This window comes from Trifolium pratense, linkage group LG5 (assembly GCF_020283565.1).
Source record: "Trifolium pratense cultivar HEN17-A07 linkage group LG5, ARS_RC_1.1, whole genome shotgun sequence".
Classification (NCBI taxonomy): Eukaryota; Viridiplantae; Streptophyta; class Magnoliopsida; order Fabales; family Fabaceae; genus Trifolium; species Trifolium pratense.
In genome coordinates this window covers 22,243,726-22,264,531 of record NC_060063.1, presented here as the reverse complement: position 1 = coordinate 22,264,531, position 20,806 = coordinate 22,243,726, and the positions used below count along the sequence as shown (strand labels likewise).

Below are 20,806 nucleotides of genomic sequence, written 5' to 3'. Positions count from 1 at the left end.
GTTTATGCGTGTTTTATATTTTTAAGTCGTAATCTTCAAAATTTAATTTCAACCAAAAATACATGAAACCGACATTATAGTGTAATTATGAAAATCGTATAAATTAGGTGGCATTATTATGAGAATGAATATTGTGATATCATATACACTCATATACACTACATAACTACATAAATATAAAAATATAATTGTGTAATAAATTAATTCCATATTTATTAATAGCACAATGATTGTTTTGTTTATTTTGTTTTTGATGTGTATTATATAAAAAATATAAATTAAAATTAGTAAATTACGTGTTTACAAAAAATTCTGAATTTTGGTTTTAAAAAAATAAATTAAATAATTAGTAAAATTCGTTTTATAATAATAAAATTAAAAAAATAAAATAAACAAAACAGCTGGATTGATTATAGAAAACTATCATATAAGGCATTACTTTATGAGTTTATAAATCATCCCCGTTTTATAATAATGATCTTATGATAATTTAGATGCCTTAATTTATTTGTTTCTTTTGTTATAGTGAGTTGATGACATTTGACAAAAATAATTTGTGACTACCTTAGGAAGAAAATGATTGAATATTGTAAAAAAAAAAACTGTACGTAAATTTTTTTAACTTTCTATGTTAAAAATCATTTTAATATATTATATTTAAAATATGAGTATATATATTTATTTTTGTGACAAAAAATGTATATCACATTAAAAAAAAATTAAAAATAATTGTTGACTTAATATGTATATCACATTTGACAAAAATAATTCGTGACAAAAAATTAATATCACATTAAATATTTATTTTGATGATACTACCTTAATAGCAGTAACTAATTGATGCTTATCCTTAAATTTTTTTTTTGATAAGGATGATACTACCTTAATTAGTAACCTTGTTTGTCTTGATTTTAAATAATTGTACATGATTTCCTACCTTGAAAACAAAAACAGAAACTTTTGATATTTCTTTTTTTATCCAAAAGTATCATTGTGATGTTTCAACATTAAATGTGAGAAATGAGGTTGAATGAGGAGAGGAGAGAGAAAGAGAAATAAGTCTGGCTTTTTACATATTATAGATCACAACGTTTGCTCATTGAACTCATAAGTTTTGAATTTTAAAGGATACAAGAGATTAGTGTATGATAAATAGTCATTATTGTTATGTGATATACTTACTATAATGTACATTTTGCTAAAACACACATGTCTCCGAATTTTAAAATGTTGGTATTTCAAGTCTGAGTTGAGTCTCACATCGGATAAAACAGTGAATGTTGAATGATTTATAAGTGAGAGGACCCATAAACCTAACACCTTAAGGTTTTGGGTTAATGTGTGGTGTTCAACTCACTTGTGTAGCTATTCAATGTCTAATGTGATGATTCCCCGGACCCCTCATGACCCAACACAAAAAATCATCTATAATGGTATAAACATGAGGTACTAACCGAGGCACAACTTCAAAAGCATCAAACTGACACATAAATCTATTCGTGACTTCATCTCAAAAAAATAACATCATAAGACACTGTCTATATCAATTTCAATTACGATAACAAACCACAACTATATTTTAGTTCAAAAATTTTAGTTTGAAAGTACACATTCAAATAACGCAAAAACTAATATTTAGATGTGTATATTGCAAGTAATTTCTAAGGTATGAAAAAACTTTTTCAAATGAGATTTTCTTTTACTGTTTTACCTACTTCTCGCGTGCCCTAGAAATTTTTACGCGTCCGAGAAAATGAATACGTTAGTAAAAGAAAATCACTTTCCAAATTTTGCTACACTTAAGCCCAATGAAGTTTATCTTAGTTTGGGCCTCCATAATTTCTACCCTAAATCAATTTTCTTCTTATTAATAAATTTAATTTTTCTCTCAAAAAAAACAAAACACAAGAAAACAAAACACATGCGTTTTGCAAAGCTGAACTGGCCAAGAGGGACAGACACGTGATCTTCGTAGGATCTGTTTCACTTCCTTCATCTTCATTCCTTACATTCTCTCTTTCAGATTCAACCCATTCCTTCTCAATTTTGGGTTTAGATCTCTCTCAACCATGTTCATCTTTGATTGGTTCTATGGCATTCTTGCTTCCCTTGGTCTCTGGCAAAAAGAAGCCAAGATTCTTTTCCTTGGTCTTGATAATGCTGGAAAAACTACCCTTTTGCATATGCTCAAGGATGAGGTGAATTGATCTTTTTTCCTTTGACCCTTTATCATAAAAATTGAATTTTTAGATTCAAAATTTGATTTTTTAATTTTTGTTGCAGAGATTAGTTCAACACCAACCGACCCAACATCCTACTTCGGAGGAATTGAGTATTGGGAAGATCAAGTTTAAAGCTTTTGATTTGGGTGGTCATCAAATTGCTAGAAGAGTCTGGAAAGATTATTATGCTAAGGTCTTTTTTGATTTGGGTTTAGATCTCTGTTGATTTTGTTAATTTTTTGTTTAGTGATTATTTGCAATTGTATATGTGATTTTGAGTTTGTGAAAGTGGGATTTGTTTGTGTTGTGGTGATTGTATGTGAAAAGAGTTTGTTAATTTTGTTTCAACTTGGTTTTTAAGCTATCAAGCACAGACACGGACACCGACATGTCACACCGATAATTTGAGAAAATGACATAATTTAGTGTAATCATGAGTGTCAGTGTCGTGTTGGTATCATGTCGGTGTTGGTCCAATGCGTGTCCGACACCGGGACATGGCTAATCCGTGGAGTGTCCGTGCTTCATAGTTTTGAAGTGATTTTGTTTTTGTTAGTCCTTTTTTGCTGATTTTTTTATGTGATTTAGAGTTTGTGAAAGTGGGATTTGTTTGTGGTGATGTTTGAGGGGTTTGTTATTTGTTTTCAACTTGTTATAGTGTATGGTTATAAGTGATTTTTATTCCTTTGTGTGTGTTTGTGCTGATTTTCTTTTCAACTGGACGGATGAAGATAGCTATTGATAGGTTCTTGGTCTTTGTAACATTTTTATTGAGACTCTATTGCTTGACAAGGTTATAATCTATAATCTATGTTGCATCAACATTTCACATCGGTGTGTCTAGTGTCTGACAACGGCACATGTAGTTATGTTTGACACTTTCATTGTCGTAAATTATTAACGGTGCCTACGTGTCAGTGTAAATCTTGTGTCCAGTGTCTATGCTTATCTGATTATGATGCTACTAAGATGTTCAGAAACTCATTTTGTAGCTTCTTTAGGGACGTAATTGAGTGTTTTCTATTCATATAGCAATTCCTAAACAAATACCCCCTCTGGTATTTAATGTAAGAGAAAACTTACTTTTAATATACATTGAGTAACTAATGTATTTTGCCTATAATATAGACTAGATACATTAGTTACTCAATGTATCTAAAAAATAAATTTTCTCTTATTTTAAGAACCGGAAGTAGTATATTGTTTTGTTATGTTACGACTTTCTGCCCTTCCTGGTTGTTAATTAGCATTACTTCTTGTTGTATGTGGTGATGGATTTTCATTTCTGACGATCTTTTGTTGCTGTTGCTATAAGTATTTGAAATATTCATCATATACATTTTAGATTCTGGCTTTGTGCAACTTTTTATGATTCATTCTTCTTGGTAATAATTTACTGTAACACGATTATTGGCTGAATTTACACAAATGCTCACCGATCCAGAAGTTTATATGCCTCCATAATCCCAGATAAAGCTCTTTGTATTTATCTGATTCATGGGAGGCTTAAAGTGACGGGAAGATTCGCTGATAGTACCCCCCTTTAAACCTTTCAGGAGGTGCTTACTAGTTGCCTTCCACACATTTAATCATTTCTTTTAAGCTCTAGAAGATGTACTTTTGAATTGATACATGGCCTGTTTAGATTGACTTTTTTGAGTTTATCAAATAACATAAACACTTGTGAGATTGTTCGGAAGAGATTGTGGAAATAACTTATATCATGCCCAAGAGTTGTTTTCAGCTTATTTTCATAAGCTCTCCAAGACAGTTTATAAAAACAGATTATAACTTATATGAGAAGAGTTTGACTTTATTTTATCATTTGTCATAGAAATATCTTATACATAAGTACTTATATGATAAGAGTGCTTAATTAAACCGTTTATCAAAACATGGCCATATCATTTCTCCTTTAGACAGAAGAGGTTCGCATAACAAAAGATTGAAGTTTGTTTGGTAAACATTGCTTAGAATCTATCTAGATACATCACCTTTCTATTTACAAACTGAGCTATATGTTTGACTTACAAATTTTTCTTGTCTTTATCTGACATGACAATATTTTTCAATGTACTATAACTTCTATTGTTTTTGGTTATGGACTTATGACTTTAGAGTTCTCACCTATTTTGGTTGTCCAGGTTGACGCTGTAGTTTACCTGGTCGATGCTTACGACAAAGAGAGGTTCGCAGAATCTAAGAAGGAGCTTGATGCCTTACTCTCAGATGAATCCTTGGCAAATGTTCCATTTCTTATTCTAGGAAACAAGATTGACATCCCATATGCAGCTTCAGAAGATGAGCTACGATACCATCTCGGCTTAACCAATTTCACCACAGGCAAAGGAAGGGTCAATCTTACAGACTCCAACGTTCGACCTCTTGAAGTGTTCATGTGCAGCATTGTCCGCAAGATGGGATATGGTGAAGGCTTCCAGTGGCTTTCACAATATATCAAGTAGAGTCCAATCCGTTCACCGGTCAACTAGGCACTGTCGTCTGCAGTTAAATCACAAGTTATTTACCTTTGTTTTTGCTTTCGATCGGATTATTTGATACAACTGCAGTAATATTATATGATAAGATTTGTATCTTTAGATATTTTTTTTGGGTGGAATTTGTCGTTTAAAATACTTGATTCTGTTGTAGGATGGCATTACTTGGCAGAAACTTAAATAATTTTGAAGAATCTTAATACAGTTTTTCCTCTTAGATATGAATGGAAGCTTAGTTTTCTCTTATATTCTACCATGTGAAATTGGACACCATGTCTTCTTTCTCCAAGACAAGATAATATTGTTTGCCTTTCAAGAATGCCAAGAAGGTTTCATGAATCCTTCATAACTGCTTGCTCACCATTCCTGAATCAATTGCTCCGATATGGTTGAGAGAATGAGTATGAAGACAGTAAAGGAAATCAAATCTATTACGAAAAGAGAGACAAATTTTCATTGATGTATTACAATTCCAGTGTATTTTCAAGGTGTTTGAATCTCTCCTTACGACTCCGTTACTCATATAAGCTCTCTTCTAATCTCTCATTCTTATTATTTATAGCCTATGCTCTCCTTTTGATCACTAACAACTCTAATTAACTAACTAACAGATTATATTAAAAGCCATTGTTGGATTATGTTTTTTGAGAGGTTGAACACTTAAACTTTGTCTGATGAGCCAGTTTTTTTTGTTGTTGATATGAAACACTTCATTCAATTGATGAAAGAAAGATCCTTACAATAGGAAAAAAAGCAATGGACTGGGACACAACCCAACCAACTACAAGAACCAACAGACTTTGATAAACAAGCTAGCTAAGCTATGAGCTACATCATTACTATCTCTACTTATGCTTACCACTAAGGGATTAGACAATTTTGAGAGACCCTCTAGACAGTCCACAACAATGTTCTCAATCTCTACATCTTCAAAGTTCCCTGAATACAATTCACCACCATCTCTGCATCTGTTTCAAACACAACATTGCTGAAATTTTGCTCAGCTGCCCAAGGAATAACCCATCTCAGACCCAAACATTCAGCTAAGAGGGGGGAAACTGTCAACAACTCAACTTTAGTGGCAGAATGGATCACTAGGCCAGCTGAGTTTCTAGCCACCATTCCCCACCCGGTTTGGCCATCCGCAAAACAGCCTGCATCCACATTTACTTTGATATGCCCGCGCTTTGGAGGGGTCCAGAAAGGCTTCGAAATTGATGGTTGAGTGGCAGGTGGCTTCTTAGAAGCTGAGTTGAATTCATCAGTAAACTCAGTAGCACACTTATGCTTTGAGTCATCATTTTGAAGTTCCTATATAACACACCAACTTATGTATATTTAAAATATCACTTTTATTAATAAAGCATATTAGGATTCATAATTTGATTATCAATTTTGTTTTTGTTTTCACCACCAGTATCCGACCCACTTTCGGGGGTCCGTTCTGGCATAAGTGTTTCCGGCCCCATCCTGATTTGATAACCATAATGTGAACCTGATCCAATTGTAGACCCTTTTTATTAGATTGGCTGTAGCTAGCAACTAGGGATGGCAACGAGCGCCCATGGGTGCGGGTTTGACATATACCAAACTCACACCCGAAATCATCACCCCAAACCCAAAGGTTGTTCGGGTGGCAAAACAACACCCACGCCCACACCCATTGGGTTCGGGTTTTTTCCACCCAAACCCAAACCCGCAGCACATTTGAAAATAATTTGCAAATTTAAGAAATTAAATTCCAACATAGACTTTAAATTAAATTACAACTAAAATTAAGATCTTCCAAGGAAATTCAAACATAGACTTTCAAGAAATTACAACATAGACTTTCAAGAAATTAAATTACAACTAAAATTTAAGGTCTTCCAAGGAAATTGAGGGAGACTATGGGGGTAATTAGGTAATTATAAAATATTTTGGGTGGGTGTATGGGTTTCGGGTGTGGGTTTGACTGATACCAAACCCACACCCATATTATCGGGTGTCACCCGAACCCACAGTCAAATCGAGTTTCGCCCGTTGACTTGAGTTTAGATTCGGGTGAGTCTCTCGGGTTTGAGTTTTTTTGCCATCCCTACTAGTAACACCATTTTTCTTTGACAAATTACTATAAAAGAATATATTAATTAACAGTATGGTCCTAGATTCCATGGTTGCTAGTTATGCACATGACACGCAGTTTGATGGTGCATTGAAGATTTGCAAGGAAATTAAGTATTTGGGACAAAACCAGATGGAGGTACAATGGTTGGTCTCATGCCAACCCTAACTAAAACTTAGTTGGATAATGTTTTGCTTGCTGAGGGGGAATTTAATGAATTTGGAGAACTGTTTGGTATTGTAGAATGTAGAATATGATGATGATAACAGTATATGAAAGACCACATGCCTAGAAAAGTTGTGGATTTTGTTTTTGCAAATAGAAAAGTTGTGTGTTATGTTAGTGTTCCATGCTACACAAACATGTGGAGAGATATTAATCACTCATTAAATAGTTGAAACTTTATTAATACATAACAGTTCTAACAACAATTATGTCTAATAATTAAATCAAAGGCCTTATCATCATTTAAGTTACACACTCCATGTTGCATTAGAAGCATCCACCTAACATCTTAATTAAGCATGAAAGTTTCAAAGATGACCCATTTCAAGATATTAAAGCAATTTGAAAGGGTCATCATGAGTACAATTTACAGACTATGGAATTTACAAGATCTACATGCTATACAAAAAACAAACAAAAAAAGTCACTAGTTTGTTACATGACACAAGTCTAAAGGAGTTGGATGCATCTTACAAACATAAACCTTTCGTAGGAACCTATGATGTCTTTGGTGTTGACATGTCCACATCAGAATTGATGAGTTCTTCTAATTCAAGTTCCAACTGCACAAAGCAATTCTACCAAGTTAATAACTATGTCAAATCAAATTAGTTAATAAGAATTTAAATAGTTAATACTGTTCAAATACATGGTTAATTACGTTTAGTAGATGGTTGATGAATAGAAAAAAATGTGTCGCAACTCGCAAGCATTAACCATCCACATAACGAAATTAATCACATATTTGAACACGTTAACCATCTAAGTTGTCGTTGATATTTGTTGTTAAATTTGTACATCGAAATATCATTTATGTCATTTTAGTCACCTTTGCTTGACTATGTGCCATCTTCATCCTGCTATACTCTTGTTGCGCTTTCTTAGAACGGAACATGGCTTGTACGCGTACCACTGATCTCTCAACACGTTCCTCTGCTTGTTTCCTACCGGTCTTAAAGAAGTCCTCCTCTACATCGCTTTCCTGCTTCTCATCTTTCATGTCTTCGTCGGGATTCACCTCAAGCCCGCGGAAACCTTTTCTCTTTAAACGCCAACGCAGGATTACTTTCTCAAGAATTCCAACCGACCATAGAATCTTACGGTAATCCCTACGCATTTGAAATCCCCTAAATGCAGCCTGCATTGGAAATATAAGCAAACAAGATTTTCAAGATTATGTAAATTATAATAACAATTTAAAGAGAAAATATCAGGACAATCAACAATAACAGAGACGAAAAGAGCAGCTCTTACTTGAATTTTAATAGCCTGACGTCGCATGTTGAGAAACTCTCTACGCAGCTTCCATGAACGGAATTTATACTGGATCCGAGCAGCGGCTGCCATCGCTTTTCTTGTCTCAAAGTTGCGAAAGGCATGTTGAATCTTCATTGCTGCTACTATTTGGCGCGCTTCCTCCTCTGGGCTAAGAAATTGAACCGACTGATATCGCAATTTCAGCGAGTGCTCTCTAAATGCAGCTTGTATGCGTGCTGCTGCCTCAGCTGTTGTTCGGTAAGCTGCCAATGTATCCTTTAGGTGCATCTGGTCCTCGGTAAGGTTCTCAGGATTTACTGGATCATTTGTCGAGGTATCGAGTGAACCACTGATATTTCCAGCTAAGCTCATGTCATTGAACTGCTCAACCAGACCCTTTTCAGAAAGATAAGCCGCTAAACCATCATAGCCCCTCATATAAGCAAGATCAGCAGCAGTACAGCCACCAGGATTTTGTGGAGTTGGATCTGTGACCAAATTGGGCTTTGCCCCACTAGACAGCAGAGTTGCAACCATTTTCTCCCTGAAGACAAATTTTGAATCAAACAAACAAACAATGATATGTCTGTTCAGGCTCAAAACCATATTAGAAGGGGAAAAATGCATATCAGAAAATGCTTATGTATAGAATGAGTAAACCATCAATTAGTCCCTCAAATATCACACTCTCTTACTCGGTCTCTAAACTGTATGAAAGTGATAAGTAGTCCTTAAACTATATAAAATCTTTCAAGTTAGTCCCTGAACTATACGAAATTGTCTCTTTAGGGACTAACTTGACATATTTCATATAATTGAAGGACTACTTAATATTTTTATATACTTTAGGACTAAGTACGAGAGAGTGGTACTTAGAAGACTAAATTGATGGTTTAGTCTAGGAAAATTATTTAGATCAATGTTGCAACAAAGCTGAATGTTCAAACGAGTAGGGTGTCTGTGAATCATACATTCCATTATATGCTGCCCAATGAAGAGCCGTCCATCCAAATTTGTCACGGAAATCAAGCGACAGGCCTGCCCATGAAAACAAAGCAATAGCCCAAGTATATCCCAAAAGTGTACACAAATGAAGTACACCTTGGCCTTGTGCATCATACTCAGTAACCTTGGATCCTAAGACAATTCGTTCCAAAAGCCATTCTCTTAGTTTGTTTTTCAACGCAATTTCAAACAAGGTATTTTTTGCATGTGGATATGGAATTGCATTTGCGTCAGACGACTTCATAAAGTGTTTCAAACTTTTGGGAATAAATAATGTTTTGGAGGCAAACTTTTTAGTCTCTTTCAGTGCAGTAGGTGATACTTTACTAGAGAAAACATCAATGGTCTTTGGTGTTGTAAAAAGCAAATTAGAAAGCCTCATCTGAAGTCGAAACTCAATCCAGTTGTATGTCTCTTCCATTGAAGCAGCAGGATCGTGCAAAATAGGAGTTCGATACTCAAAATTAACAACTTGACTGATAGGTTTATGACCATCAAAGCTCAAAAAAAGATTTACAAATCCAGGAGATTGCGGTGATACCCAGCATCGGTAAACTCCAACCTGAACAATTTCTACAGGAACACTTGTTTCGCCGCAGATGCACACTAGATTGGCCTTTGCAAGATGTCGATAATCATTGTGAAAATATCCAGTTACCAGGACCTGTAAGAAATAAAAACAAGAATGTCCGGTTATAATTGCAAAATAATAGTAGCAAACACACAACTTGATCATAAGGCGGGAAATCACAAGTTAAAATATACATGCATGCAGAGTGTTACTCATGGCACCTAATGAAAATGCTTTTTATATAGCTCATGAGAATAGTATATTCCGGAACTGAACGAAAGTTCTAGTTCTGAGAAATTAATAGGTTTTTATATTGGGTCTAACTCATCCTAACAAAACTGGATTGTAAGGTGAGGGATGTCCCTCTTATAAACTCATTCCAAGTCTTATCTCTATTCAATATAGAAGTTCGGTTTTGTCAAATACACCCCTCACGCCCACACTATTAAGCTTGATGCATCAATATAAATAGTGGTGGCTCAATGGATAGGCTCTGATATCATTAAGTTTTAAAGTTTGACTTAAATCATCCTTACAAAATGGCTTCGAAGGTGAGGTGCCAGTATGAAGCACGGACACTCCTTGGATTAGGCGTGTCCCGGTCTCAGACACGTGCCGGTGTCCGACACCAACACTTATGATTTCATTGAATTGTGTCATTTTCTCAAATTATTATCGGTGTCGATGTGTCTTTGTCTGTGCTTTGTGCCACTTAATAAACTCATTTCAGGTCTTATCTCTATTCAATGTGGGAATTCGGTTTTTCCCAATAGAAATCAACTAAGAAACTAAATATTACATTTAGCATGAAAAAAGGATGCTACAACAAAATAATTAATTGCAACTAGACGTGTGAGTAAAAGCAAAAGGAAACCTTTGTTTTCTCAGTGGAAGAAGCCCATGCAGGAGCCACCTCAGTAAGATGAAATACTTGATCTGGTAGAGAAGATTGCTGATTATTATCCATCAGCAGGGATGAAAATGGATCAGGAACAGATGAAGGAATTGATGATTCAAGAGGCGACGCCTCTACGGAACATGTTGTATCAGTTATGGCATTGTTCATCCACGTTCCAAAGCTGTTCTGATTTTGCAAACCTTCATTGACTAAAGTGTCCTCCATGGAATCAACACCGCCAAAAGTCAGAGGATGATTATTCTGAAGGTTAACACTTTCTGGAAAACTGTAAGAAACATGACTAATCCCAGACTCAGGCGGAGTTGGATTGCTAAACGAAGGAACCTGGTAATAAAAACTCCTATAGGTTAGAACAATATAACTGTACACTGCCGATATCACTAGAAAAAAGAAAGCGGAAGCACGAGATTGAGCAGAATAGAGAACACAAATGAAAGGACGTATTATCTTACATTGCCAAAGCTTCCATTTAGTAAGCTTTGATTTAGTTGATAGAAAGCCGGTTCATTGCCTGCCGAAAGTTAAATTTAAAGCATAAAACCGTAAGGTTCTTTCCCAACAAGTCACTGTTCAGTGGTTTTGATAAAGCGCAAATAGTTACCTCCATTATGTATAGTGGGAGTGTTAGCATTAGAAGCCACCAAATCATCCCAATCAAGTGTATTAAGCTCGTGAAGCTTCTGTTCATGACTTTCGACGGTTGAATTCCCATTGAGCCCTGTTTATCTCCACCAAAAACAGTTACAGAAATGAAAATATGTATACACAGTCAAGGAAACAAACATATCTACGACAACAATATATCATAACAAATTAAGGTTGACAGTGCAATTAATGTGTACATTTTGTGTATGAATATTACTAAATTTTCATCGAGTATATATGTGTTCAATTCTGACTTTATCTCTCGAGACAAATTAGATTAGTAGTGTATTAATAAGGAGTATATTTAGAAAAAATAATAAATATATCTAGTAATTTAAAATACGGATAATATTTAAGTACAAATTTATTTTCCAAAATGTGCTTATATTTAGGGGCAGAGGTAAATACTGAATAAAATTTTCATGTCGATTGCCTGACGAGCATAACATGAAAGAAATTTGATTATACTAGATGTCATTTCTCACCATTAGTATAAGCACTGTTGGTTCCAGAATCTAAGTCTTCTGATAGAATCCACGGTGTAGTTGGATCAGAAGTAGAACTCGAATTTGAATTCACCGGTGTAACAGGAGAACCTTGAGACTGTATCAATCGACAACCTAATGAATGTTAGCAAGACAAACCTCTTCAATAAATAAATAGATCACATGCTTGTTTTAGAGACAAATTTGGTGACGAAGTTTTTTGAGACATGAGATACCCTTAAACACATTCATTGGTAAACATGGCAACACAACAATACTCGTAGGGTCTTTGAGTCTTTCTATCGGACAAAGCAATATTTACATCATTATTTGTCAGGTGAAGTTAAAATTTTAAGAGGCAAAGGAAAAAAAGAAAATGATTAACATGACCTCTTGTGTTTCACGATAATGAACAAGGACTATGTGCTCCAAACTCCTGAAAGGAAAACAGTAACAACAATCGTAAGTCACTTTACTATTTGCAGACTTCTTTTTACTAGATCACAGATATGAATATGCATAGCTAAAAATTGATATACTTACTTATCAAGCAACCAATAACATCTTCGAACAAAGCTTGGGTTATCTTGGCCATGTGCATAATATACGTGGATCCTCTCTTCATTACCAACCTGATTGATAGAGGCAAATCAGAATGAACAGAAAACATGTCAACAATCAGATACATTAATCAATAGTATCTAAACTAACATCAAAATCAAGTATAACAAAAATGGTAGGACGAAAAAAAAATTATAGTAAAAACAAACAGTGTAATCTGTTGACAAAGATAAGAGAATGAACATAGTTATTGAATGATAAAAATGTGAATAAACATAAACATTGTATGCAGTCAATACGCTGCGTGCTACCACAAAACACTTAAAATCCTCACTTTTAAATGCTCATGAGCTTCTTTAACAGTTTTCCCATCATTTTTCTTTTTCCAGTTGTGGCCATCTTTTCGAAAGTTCCTAAGCATCTTGCGGTCAAATAGTACAACAGTACCACCTGTTTTACACACAGCATTATAATAAATTTGCATCAGTCACTCAAATCATGTTTGACTGACATCGTTTAATTCATAATCAGGTGAAAACTTGTCATTTAGATGCTAATTAACAACTTGTTTCTTGCAAATTAAGAAATAGAAGTGGAAACAGACACGAATAAATATGATTGATGATGTATAGTATATATGGAAATACATTTAAATGCAATAAACGTCAAGTTGCTTCCGATAGAAATATACTTTTCGGCAAATGCAATGGCTTGACATGGATAGTAAAATATTTGTGATTGCTGAGTATGGCTTGAATCTCGTTCGGACGAAGCCATCTGCTTTTTGCTTCCTCCAAGGTTTCGCCAACATCCAAGTCTGAGTCATATATAATAAAACTACTTTAGAACAACGCAAATAGTAACAGTGGTAAAATTTGCAGTGTGAGAAAGTAGTAAAAGCAATGCATAAAGAATATATATTTTGTCAGCTCGCTTTAATCTTTAAAAGCCAAAAGTTAAAGCCACAAAATCACATCCGTAGTATTTAATCTTTTACTTCTTTTGTGAGTTTGCAACCAATATGGCCCGACAAAAGCTACCATTTGCATGGAGCCTTAGAACCGTCTCCTTTTAAAGTTACGAACCATCTAGCTTTATGTTGCAACGCTAATGTCTGAACACCCTATAAGAACTCGCAAAATTAATATACTCTGCAAACATTAGTTGTATGAGACGCTAACTGTAACAGTTATTAAATCTTAGACGTGTTACCTCACTGCAAGAAACTATTTTTCCAGCCTCGTTTCTACTTATACTCACGGTTCTTATTCCAAACACAATACATATAATTTGTTCTAAAGTATATATTTCGATGGAATTCAGTTAAGCTGAAGTATTGCAGTATTTCAAATATATTGTAAAAGAATATTGTGGCTGCTTTGAATAAGCTTCTCAACATAAGTTGAAATTACTTTCTGCATCTCAAACTTTTTCCAAAGCTATCTTAAGGAACTCCCCTAAACTAAAAGCTAATTCAATTAAACCCAAGTCCATCAACAAAAAAGGAAAAACTGGTTTCTAATATAAGAAAACAACACCAAACATATGAGATTTCTCATGATACCCTTTTGTTTTTTACTTTATTACCGATACCCTTAGCTCGGTTGGTGAGTTACGGGACACCAAAGAAGTTCTAATTAAACAGGAGGTCATGAGTTCAATGCTGAAAACTAAGGTAACCACTAACTTACTAACATTTGTCTATCAAAAAATAAAAGTTGTCAAAGATTGATTGCAAGTTACTCCCTTTGCCTCCGGTCCGGTCACTATTATAAGCAAAAAAAAAACACATTTTTAGGTTCATTGGAAAACTGATGTATCTTACGTATAATATAGGCCTAGGCCTAGATATACCAATTTTCCAATGAATCTAAAAGTGTTTTTTTGCTTATAATAGTGACCGGAGAAAGTAATTCTCACCAAAAAAGGTTGAGGAAGGCAAGAAAAGTACTATCTACAATCAACCAAAGTTTCCTTTTCACTCCTAAGTTGCATTAAAAATTACATACTTGCATCTTTAGGAATTAAAACAAGAAATTTTCAAAATTGAAACTTGATTATATTATACTTGAGTTTTAACAAAACATGAACATAATCCAAAGAACAAAAAACCAACAAAAACTAAAGAATGCATAAGAAATTTGTACCTCTCAAAGTATGAAACCCATGTATCTCAGAACCAACAAGTTGTCCCATTAAGTTTTGTGCCATCATCACAGAGCAAAAAACCTATGAAAAATTGTTCTTTTCTCACCACAAACAACACAGCAACAACTTCATAACCTACAACATTAAAGGAAACAATAAAGTCAGCAACTACACGACAAAAAAACAGTTAATATGAAAACATCATAATTATTATGAACAGAAAATGAAAAACAAAGATGAAAAATCAAAAGGGGTGAGAGAAAAAGTAGAAAAGATGAGAAATTTGCCTGATTTTTGAGATGGGTCTGTTGGACAGAGCTGAACATTAATGACACTCTGTTCTTTGTCTTCTGTTGTTACTTTTCTTTCTCCATTTTCTAATTTTTATTTTTTCTCAGTTTCTAATTTCTATTATTAAACTTTGTTATTTATTTGTCGGAAATTAAAAGTAGAAATAACTGTAGACTTTTTTGACTAAAAAAACAGTAGTACAGTTGTTTGAGCTTAATTTAACGTTTTCTTTATTTTATTTTTCTCATGTAAATTCATCTTTCTTTGAAAAATTAAAGTTCACTTTAAAATAATTAAATATAAAAAGACATGATATTAATGAGTTTTATTTTTTAAAAAAAGCCAAAATGAGATATATATCAATTGATGTTAGAATTGACCTCCGAACCAAATTAAACTGGTGATAAAAAAAAAAGATATATATAACAAAAAAACATAACTAAGATCTCTTCGGTCTACCGCACAAGATGTGCCAAAGTATGGAGGATTACAAAGAGTCACCGAAAGAAATCCATGAAAATAAAATATACAAGGTATAGTCAAAGCAAATGACTAGACCACCAACTATGATAGTTTGAAACTAGGAAAATGCTAAACAGTGCCTCCGGGACACTCTTTAAGCATCATAAATAGTACTCGCTCTGTCCCAAATTGAGTGTCACAGTCGACTATATTGCACTATTCACACATTGTTTTGACCATATTTTTCTAATAATAAATAAAAATAAATTTTAGCATATAAGAGATGTTGGATTCGTCTCGAAATGGAGTATATAAATATGTGAAGTCAACACATTGGAAATTGAAATGTGTCACTTTTCGGATAAATTATTTCTTTAAATGGAATGCTTAAAGAGTGCCTCAAGGACACTGTTTAGCAAGACCCTTGAAACTAAAGTACTACTCGTCGTCTTCAACCACCAATAGGGAAAAAACTTGATCTTGTCCAACATGTGATGTAAAATGTTTGTTGAGGCTCTGAACAATTTATGGTTTCGTTCGGTCCACACAACCCAAACAAGCCAAATAAGTTGCATGAAAGAACGACGTGCACAGAAACCACCTGCTGAGTAAGTAAACTGAACAAAGTGATCAAATATAGTAAGAGAATCCACCAATGAAGAATCCGATCCAAGAACGAACGAGAGCCCAAAAAGAACCAAAAATACTACAAGATAAGAATAAATGTTGAGTTGATTCGACCGCTCCACAACTAGCCACACAATAATGATCTTCTGGAGATATGTTAAAATTTTCTCATATAAAAAAGTTAAATATTTGTGTCAAAAAAAATATGGAATTAATTTAGGGGGACGAGGTGGAGATGAAGGAGGATTATTTGATCATGTCTTGACATCTTTAAGCCTAAACTACTTACATTTAGATCAAGTATTTTTTGGTATTTATCTCATTTGTTAACAAGTAAAATTAACACGGTTTTTTGCATAAATATTGTTCAACTGATAGAGACATTGCAATAGGTAAGGGTCGGAGCTCAAATAAGAGATTTTTGACGGATCAACTTCAATTAACTACTAATTTATGCAATGATTAAATTCGTCAACGAAGTTCGATGTTAAATTCCCCATAAATTAACAAAGAGCAAGACTTTCGTCAGGTAACCATATAGACACACTAACATAATTTTTTGATGATTTATGAAATAATTAAAAATAAAATAAAAAATGAAAATTTTATGAATGTGACTAAAAAATTATATTTGATCACATGACCATATATATAAGAATAATTCATTAATTAAAAAACATATAATAACCGGATGTTAATTTTTTTGGAGTACTACTCCTTCCGGTCCTTAATATAAGAGAAAAATTACTTTTTAGATTAATTAAAAATTTAATATATTTAGCTTATAATACGAACTAGATAATACAATATTAGATTCTCAATAATCTAAAAAATATATTTTCTCTTGTATTAAGGACAAAGAGGGAGTAATATCGGCACTGTTTAAGGAAACAAATATAATAATATGACATCGGAACTTGTGCAATAAACTCCTCAAAAGTTTAAAAAGTTTTATTTTCAACTTAAAACTTTCTTTTTTTGGTTTCCTTAACCAGTGCCCCAGAAACGCCAGTTAGCGTACCCTATTTTTTATTTAGATAAAAATAGTAAGATAGTAGAAGTACTTTGTACTATGGTACTACTATAATTGGATTGGCTGGATACAAGAGTTTTTATTAATAAAAATTTCAAATAATGATCTGTAGAGTCAAAAGTGGGACCAAGATGGTGGTGGGTACTCCTCCAGTCCCACGTACTTATGTGGTCGTGAATGCTGGCTGGCTGTGGCTGCCATGGAGTCACCATAATAATTACTCTTTTTATGCAGCTTTTTTATATGATGATATATATAATATCATCAACGAATCAGTTTTGTCCACCTCAACCAAATGAATGGGAACATATAAATGATTGATTTACCATAAAGTATCACATCAAATCTAGACAACAAATATGAGTAACTCTCATTGTCATAATACTTCCGGTGATAAATAAATGAGAATATCTACTTTTTAGATTTATTGAGAATTTAATGTATTTGGTCTATATTATAGATTAAATATATTATATTTTTAATATATTTAAAAAGTATATTTTCTCTTATATTTAACACTAGAAGGAGTAATACGCCTCCAAGTTAACTACTGCTGTAGTGTCTTTCGGCCATTAGATATAAAAAAGTAGACTCATGTATTTTATTTAAAGTATTTTGTTTTTATTTTTATTCAAAAGATGAATGAAAATAGGAAAATTGATAAATAAATTTAAACTAAAATTTAGTTTAAATTCATTCGTCAGTTTTCATGATTTTTTTCTTCCCACTTTCTTTCCTTACAACCAAGCGACTTATAGGAACCAAGAAATCACTAAATATGGATACTTGCAAAAATAATAGACCATAAAACAATAGGGTCATGCTAAACAGTGCTCTCGGGGCATTTGTTAAGCATACCTAAAAAGGAAATAAAAAATAAAATTTATATTAAAAAGACAACTTTTTGTACTTTTGAGGCATTGAATGCACACATTTCAAGACAAACTTTCTATTTTAACATGCTTAACCAGTGCCTTAGCATTTTCCAAAACAATATTAAGGTGTAGTGTAGTCACTCTTATTAAGAATTCATCTACCTCGGAAATGTAAATTCTTTATACTACTTTTGTCCTTAAATATATAAGACCCTTTTGAGAAAAATACGGAGATTAAGAAAGTTAATCGTAATATTAAATTTGTTGATAATTGGTATTGCTTTTACAATTTTATCTTCTAAATGAGAGAGTGAGTTACTGTTTGTTAGTGTATTTATTAGAGATTATAGAAAAAGATGCACTATAATTAGGGGTATAAGTTGGTAAAAAATATTTAATGCCGTTGAAAATTTGAAATGAATCTTATAAAAAAGGACAAAAAAAAAATCTCAAAAGGATTTTATAATTAGGAACACGAAGGTAGGGTCTTGCTAACTAGTGCTCCCGGGGGAGCACTAGTTAAGGAACTAAAAGAGGAAATAAAAAAGAAGTTATGCATTGAAAAAAATTAAAATTTAGACTTTTCATGTGTTGACTACACAATACTCAAGATAAACTTTCTACATTTGAATTCTTAACTAGTGCCGCTAGGGCACTATTTAGTATTTTTTTTTTAACACGCCAAAATGAGGTATATATTAATAAAAGCCGTCTCCTCAGCACAAGGTGTGACAAGATAGACTACTAGAGTTTACAAAGAGTCAAAGAAGAAGAAAACAAAATCATACAAGGCCCAAACATAACAAATGACCAGACCACCAACTATGGCAGTTTAAAGCTAAAGTAACACTCGTCGCCTTTAACCACCTATAGGAGAAAATCTTGATCTTGTCCAACAACTGAGGAAGAGTACTGGTTGAGCCTCTGAATAATCTGTTATTTCTTTCCATCCACACAACCTATACGCTAACAAGCCAAATGATTTGCAAAAAAGACCGTCGTGCTCGAGATCCACCAGTTGAAGAAGTAAACTGAACAAAGTGATCCCGGATAGTAGTGGAATCCGTCGATGAAAAACCAATCCAAGTGCGAACTAAATCCCAAAGAGAACCAAAGAAGCTGCAGGAGATGAATAAATGATGAGCCGACTCAACTGTCCCACAACTAGATACACAAACATGTGCTGCAGAAGATATGATGCCTCGAGTGACCAGGTTGGACTTCGTGGACAACCTATCTCGCAGTAAATGCCACGCCAAGATGGAAACCTACACGAAGGTAGTATTTAACGGATTTTCTTCAATATGAATCATATTAAAGATGACAGAACAACTTGAATTTGACCTGACACCGAAAATGCATCCCAGAATAAAAAACTCAATATATGTGAACACAAGAATAAAATTTCTTTGTGTGTGATAAAAAAGAATGGTAATATTGAAGGTGATAGGAAAAAGACAGAACAACACACACATATCACAAGTATGACTATGAGTCTATGACTCTATTTAAAAAAAGACAGAAGATAAAAGATTAAAATGAAACTAAAGTTTTCGTCAAAAAATAAACCAAAATTAATGTTTTATGCAAAATATAAGAGAAGATTAATCTTCTCTTATTAAAAAGATTAAACAAAGTATTAATTACTTCCTCCGGTCCTAGCCCGGGTCTGACGAGGACGGGGAGTGGTTGTCGGTGCATGAGGCATGACAATTAGTGGCTCCTGACAGCTTCTAAGCAAAAACGAATCACATTGAAATGAGAGGGATCCTGAGACCGTGCAGGTATGAGAGACTGCATGGTTGAAGGAAGGCATATAAGAATTGTTTGGTACTACTACTACCTATATCAACAAGATGCATCTTCTTTTCGGTAGCTCATTCGATAAGAACTCCACAGTTAAGCGTGCTTGACTTGGAGTAGTCTTTGGATGGGTGACCTTCTGGAAAGTTTCTCGAAAAGCGTGCGATTAAGGACAAGACACGCTGAAAGACTCGTGTTGGTTTGTCGGGTCAGTCAACAATGCGTAAAGCCTTTTGGGATGTTACAATTGGTATCAGAGAAGAACTCTCCTAGTACGATGTGGTTCGGGGACGAACCAAGAAGAAGCTGGTGGGCATGTAATGCCCGGGTCTGACGAGGGCTAAGAGTGGTTGTCGGTGCATGAGGCATTACAATTAGCGGCTCCTGACAGCTTCTAGGCAAAACCGAATCACATTGGAATGAGAGGGATCCTGAGACCGTGCAAGTATGAGACTGCATGGTTGAAGGAAGGCATATAAGAATTGTTTAGTACTACCTATATTAACAAGATGCATCTTCTTTTCGGTAGCTCATTCGATAAGAACTCTACAGTTAAGCGTGCTTGACTTGAAGTAGTCTTTGGATGGGTCACCTTCTGGAAGTTTCTCGAAAAGCGTGCGAGTGAGGACAAGACACGCTGAAAAGACTCGTGTTGGTTTGAAGGGTCAGTCGACAATGCGTAAAGCCTTCTGGGATGTTACAATATTTTAAAAAAAATAAATCATTTTTTAGATACATTCAAAATTTGATGTATCTAGATTGTAATAGAGATTAAATACATCAAACTTTCAATGTATCTAAAAAGTGAATCTTTTCTTATAATTAATATCGGAGGGAATAAATTTTACAATTGACAAATATAATTAATGTTGTATTGAAAATTGGAATGCACCAATCTTGATAAGATTTTGGTTTTAATGATGTTTTGGTCCCCCTATTTTAAAAATCATGAACTTTTGATCCCATATTTTAAAAGCCAACTTTTTGATCCCTTATTTTAGGTTTTTATGAGTTTTACGAGTGCAGGTACCCTCCATTTATGTAACTATGCATTTACCCAATTCATTTTATTGAT

At 33.9% G+C, this 20,806-nt stretch overlaps 3 protein-coding genes and 1 non-coding gene across 4 annotated transcripts; 2 read left to right on the top strand and 2 right to left on the bottom strand.

Moving 5' to 3' along the window:
• Window positions 1-1,900: 1,900 nt before the first annotated feature.
• On the top strand, window positions 1,901-4,941 carry LOC123885510 (GTP-binding protein SAR1A). The gene is made up of 3 exons (XM_045934792.1): window positions 1,901-2,198; window positions 2,284-2,415; window positions 4,367-4,941. Exons 1-3 carry the CDS (start codon window positions 2,070-2,072, stop codon window positions 4,685-4,687), a joined length of 582 nt encoding a protein of 193 aa, XP_045790748.1. The 5' UTR covers window positions 1,901-2,069; the 3' UTR covers window positions 4,688-4,941.
• LOC123887838 lies at window positions 3,686-3,809 on the top strand. Its single transcript, XR_006801829.1, has one exon. It is a non-coding gene; the product is annotated as a small nucleolar RNA snoR83 (small nucleolar RNA).
• Window positions 4,942-5,641: 700 nt separating the features above from the next.
• On the bottom strand, window positions 5,642-6,206 carry LOC123886251. Its single transcript, XM_045935586.1, has 2 exons — window positions 6,150-6,206; window positions 5,642-6,031 (listed from the first exon to the last, which is right to left on the bottom strand). The coding sequence occupies exons 1-2, from the start codon at window positions 6,204-6,206 to the stop codon at window positions 5,642-5,644; spliced, it is 447 nt and encodes a 148-aa protein (XP_045791542.1).
• A 1,105-nt stretch (window positions 6,207-7,311) lies between these two features.
• On the bottom strand, window positions 7,312-15,124 carry LOC123887495 (calmodulin-binding transcription activator 5-like). The gene is made up of 14 exons (XM_045936822.1): window positions 14,928-15,124; window positions 14,640-14,775; window positions 13,184-13,309; window positions 12,827-12,942; window positions 12,475-12,563; window positions 12,322-12,367; window positions 11,932-12,049; window positions 11,403-11,519; window positions 11,254-11,312; window positions 10,757-11,125; window positions 9,278-9,975; window positions 8,304-8,850; window positions 7,879-8,187; window positions 7,312-7,612 (listed from the first exon to the last, which is right to left on the bottom strand). The coding sequence occupies exons 2-14, from the start codon at window positions 14,704-14,706 to the stop codon at window positions 7,547-7,549; spliced, it is 2,727 nt and encodes a 908-aa protein (XP_045792778.1). The 5' UTR covers window positions 14,707-14,775; window positions 14,928-15,124; the 3' UTR covers window positions 7,312-7,546.
• Between the last annotated feature and the right edge of the window lie 5,682 nt (window positions 15,125-20,806).